This window comes from Panthera tigris, chromosome A2 (assembly GCF_018350195.1).
Source record: "Panthera tigris isolate Pti1 chromosome A2, P.tigris_Pti1_mat1.1, whole genome shotgun sequence".
NCBI lineage: Eukaryota > Metazoa > Chordata > Mammalia > Carnivora > Felidae > Panthera > Panthera tigris.
Window position 1 is genome coordinate 153,213,568 of NC_056661.1, and position 4,552 is coordinate 153,218,119.

Sequence of the window (4,552 nt, forward strand, 5' to 3'; positions counted from 1 at the left end):
CTAGAGACTGCAGGGTCCTGGGCAGTAGAGGGGGTTGCGGGGGGGGGGGGGTGCGGTGTGTGGAAACCATCCAGGTCACCCCCGAAAGAGGGCCGGACCTCTTGTTCCCCTATACCCCAGCCTCACTGCGCACTTCACACTCCGACTCCTTTTGCCCCAGAGCACCGCCGCCGAGTTCTGCTTATTGCAGCTGCGCAATCGAGGCGGGGGGGAGGGGGAACTGACCCGTGTGTCCCCGCAGGTTCACGCGAGAGGCGGCGCGAGACTGTGAGGTTCAGGGGCAGCGTATCCCGGCAGGCGCCGTGGTGGAGATGGCGGTGGGCGCCCTGCACCATGACCCTGAGTACTGGCCAAACCCCGAGGCCTTCGACCCTGAGAGGTGAGCTCAGTGCCTTCAAATGGGCCCCGGAGGGACACGAGAGGAAGGCCCTTGGAAGCGGCCAAGGGGAAACACCGATTTAGTAAAGTTGTCCCCAGTCAAAAGTCACGGGAGTCAGATATTTGTGAGGCATCATTTCCAAAGGAAGTACCGGTACCATTTTTAAAAGCCCCCAACAGAATCCAGAGATGTAGCGTTTCAGCAGCCCTGCATGCAAGTAACAAGGCAATTTCAATTGGGGGCCCTCGGTTTCTTCAAGCCGGGAAACAGGACACAGGATCGTATTTCAGGTGTGCTCTGGAAAGCAACAATAGATTTCCTTTTAAAAAAACTGGAGCTTGTTCCTAAGTAAGAGTTATGAACTAAATTTCTCCCTGAATTCATGAGATCCAGCTATGCTAACACGGTCGACCTGGATCCCCACTCCTGCCCCCTACACGGATTTGGTCCGTTGCCTAAATTTCATTTCAAGGATCCCAGATTTAAAATGAGCAGGCATCCACACCCTCCTCGTCAGAATCAATCCATATCCCTTCCTTGTGTGATCTGGCCATGGGGAGGCCCCGGGCGGGCTGTTTCCGCCTGTAGGACTTAGAACATTCTGTGGAAAGGAGCCCCGACTCTACAACCTCCTCACTGGGAACCTGTGGGCGGTGGCACCTAGATCAATAATATCGAGTGCGTAGCGGCTCGGAAATACAGTAAATATCAAGCACCCTGGACTGCAGCTGTAAGGCTTACAGCATCACCTTTGAAAACGAAAAAGTGCATTAATCCTAGTTGAAAAGGGGCAGGGGGTCAGGGGCTCCTAGGCCCAGAAAAATGCACAGGTAAGAAGCGAGCTGTGACAACACAGTAGTTGACACCTGGCTCTGCTGTCACAGAACACGTGTGGCAAATGCTATTTGGTAGCAGGTAGGAGAGAATTCCTGCGGAAGGGCCTCCCGTTAGGAAAGCACCCAATGGTTCAGGTGTCACTTGAACCAGAAGGGCAAGTGTGGGCAGGGGAGATAGCTGTCCCGAGTGGCACCAACAGATAAACTCGCAGGAAGTGGAGGGCTGGTTCCGTGGGGAATTCTGCTTAGGAAGCTGCTGATGGCTGGTGCCCTCCGCTGGCTGATGGGAAATTTGGTGCCACAGGCCCAGGTGAGGGCTGTGCTTTCTCAAGACTTATCCTCGTGAATCACAGCCTTCAGGCTCATTAACAGCACAATCAATTCTTAAGGAGAGGGCGAGAGGGCAAAGTGGGCCTTCCAGGTGATTCCTTTACGTCAGCAGTGCCTCTCGGGCTCTGCCAGACCCAGGAGAGGGCAGGACTGAAGCTCAGGGATCAGCAGCCACCTGCTCCAAAGAGGGAGGAGGCCGCGTGAAAACAGGATTCTGTTGAGCATGGTGGGGTTCAGGCCCGCTTGGTAGGAGTGTGGCCTCAGATGAAGGGCTCCCTCAGCCACACCGACTGGCTGCAGAGGAAGGGGAAGGGAGGCGGGGTGTCCGCGGCCTACCCTGACCTACCCTGACTGCACGGCCCTCGCAGGTTCACGGCAGAGGCCCGGCGGCGCCGACGTCCCTTCACATACCTGCCATTTGGGGCGGGCCCCCGGAGCTGCCTCGGGGTGCGGCTGGGGCTGCTGGAGATCAAGCTGACGCTGCTCCACGTCCTGCGTGAGTTCCGGTTCGAGGCCTGCCCGGAGACGCAGGTGAGCTCGCTCTCCCGGGCACAGGGGGTGCCCACCCCAGTTCTCATGGCGGGGCCGATCCTTAATCCCTCTTGGCCTGAAGAGGCCTTGATCGGTATAAGGGGGTTGGTAATAACACCTCCTCCCTGTTCATGCTGTGCGAGGCTTAAATGAGCCAGTACAGGCACTCAGGTAAGTGCCTGGCACATCATCCGAGTGTTAGCTGTTATTACTATTAACGTTCTGTGTACAGGGAAGCTGTACCTCTTCCCTCCTCGGCAATGAGAACCCAGTAATCCCCCAGAGTAGGTTTTATTATCCCCATTCTTCAGATGAGGAGCTAAAATAAAGCTCAGAGAGCTTAAGTAACTTGCCTGAGGCCTTATACTACATTTACCATATACCACAGGCTCTGTGAGGGCAGGAACCAAAAGTCTGTCTGATTCATTGCTGGAGCTTCCAGCACCAGGTACAGGGCAGGTACTCACACCTTCACTGAACAAATATTAGCAAATGAATGACTAGCCAGAGAGTGAAGAAAGGGGCTCGCCCCCAAGCCTCCCTCCTTCCTCTACATGGAGCCACCTCTCTGCCATGTTTGCTGTTCCCTACATAACAACACTGTGCCCCTCCATGCCTGTTCAGAGCCCCTGTGCATGGCTGGACAGGGGGTGCATTAGGGAACAAATAATAAGTACCCAGTGATGAATGGAGAACTTCTAGATTCAAAGAGTGGCATTCATTGCCTCTGACAAACAGGGAGACTGGGTTCAAGGTTAGACAGAGAGGTGCAAACTGGGAACACAGGGCCAAACCAACAGAGACAAGAGCAGGCCCCTACCTGAAGTAGGTGTTCCCTGTGTGCAGGACTTCCTTTTGGGATTTGTCTCACTTACCCTTAATCTTGACAAATGGCACAGCAGCCAGACCATTGTGCCAAAAAACTGCTTATGGCTGGCATTCCCCAGCTCAAGAACCAGCCATGAGTCCCTGAGCCTACCAGCTCTAAGGAGAGCTCGTCTGAGCCCACTTTGTATTCCCTGCCCCAAATTCCCACCCCGAGAGTTCTACCTGCTCTTCCCTACCTAGAATGCCATCTCTCCCACTCCTCTGTTCCCAGCCTAATCCCATCTTCCAAATCCTTGGGTATTCCCCTATATCCTGAAGTGGCCCCTGAGAAGTGCTGTTCACAAGGCTTCTCTGACTCCTAGCCCCACCTAAAGGGCACGTTCCTCCAGGAAGCTCTCCCTGAATTTGCTAGCCCCAGCCAACCTCCTTTTTTGAAGTCCAGTAGTGTTTCCACTTTGTCTATACCTGTGTTAATACAGTAGCAGCCAGCCACATCTGGCTATTTAAATTTTAATAATCAGATTAAAAATTCAGCGCCTTGTTTGCAGTAACCATATTTCTAATGCTCAGCAGTCACATGTGCTACTGGTGGGGTAGCACAGGTTTAGTCCATCTTGTTTCTTCGTCACAGAACTTCTCTCCCATCTGAACTAAAACCCCCAAAGACATCTGAAAAACCCAAGGCCCAGCACTAAGGGCCAGTGATGCTTCTTTCCTTTAAAGTGTTCACATTAGCCACTGAACCATCATTTTACACGGGGCTCAGGGGGACACCCTGCTTCTTGAGTAATTCTTGGGCTTTTATTCCAAGTCCCCAGTCCACCACCCATCTCCTTGTAAGCTGGACATAAGGAAAGCTTTCTGAATGGCAGTGAGGCTAGACCACAGCACTCATGAGAAGGGAACAGTATGAAGCCACTCTCCCAAAGCCACTTGAAAAGAGGGGATGCTGCTTGGCTACTGGCAGGGCACCAGGGAGAGAGAATAGTAGGAGAGGGGACAGTTTGAGACTTTGCTCTTCACTTTCCAGGCACGTGACCTTAGACATGTCACTTGGCCTCTTTGAACTTCCATTTCTTCATTTGCAAAGTGAGCCACCAGTGCCTCTTACACAGGCTTCTTGGGAGGATAAATGTGGGACTGAGTACCCTCCTTACTTACAGTATTTTTTTAACATGGACAAAAGGGCCGAGCACCCATGTGCTGGTGGGGCCCCAGCGCCCAGCCTCCCTGAGCGGCAGCTTTGCTGGCCTCTCAAGGCCGTGCTGGGGAGGCTGCTCTGCTCCCTCAGCCCTGCTATCTCTCAAATTTCCACAACCCCACTTCAGGCCCAGTTCCAAAAAGCTTTCCTATAGATGTGGTTAGCTATAACAAGTATCTTAATCTCCGCTATTTTAGGTACCACTGCAGCTAGAATCCAAATCTGCCCTAGGTCCGAAGAATGGTGTCTACATCAAGATTGTCTCTCGCTGACAGTTTTATGAGGACACCCCCCAAATGCAAAGGAAACCTTGATGTGGAAATTCAGATTTCGGGGAAAACATCACTAAAGCAACTGAAAGGGTGCCCACCATGCAAGTATAAAAGAGGTCTTTACATAACTTTTCCCAAATGTTCCTGAACATTTAATAAATGTTTCTTGCACTTA

At 52.6% G+C, this 4,552-nt stretch overlaps 1 protein-coding gene across 1 annotated transcript in view; it reads left to right on the forward strand.

Annotated features, from left to right (window-relative positions):
* Positions 1-4,552, forward strand: part of TBXAS1 (thromboxane A synthase 1) — a 155,403-nt gene extending 150,851 nt beyond the window's left edge. Inside the window, exons 11-13 of the mRNA XM_007082622.3 lie at positions 242-379; positions 1,914-2,076; positions 4,303-4,552. Coding sequence (XP_007082684.1) covers positions 242-379; positions 1,914-2,076; positions 4,303-4,377 — 376 coding nt within the window. The 3' untranslated portion in view covers positions 4,378-4,552. The remainder of the gene's footprint in view (positions 1-241; positions 380-1,913; positions 2,077-4,302) is intronic.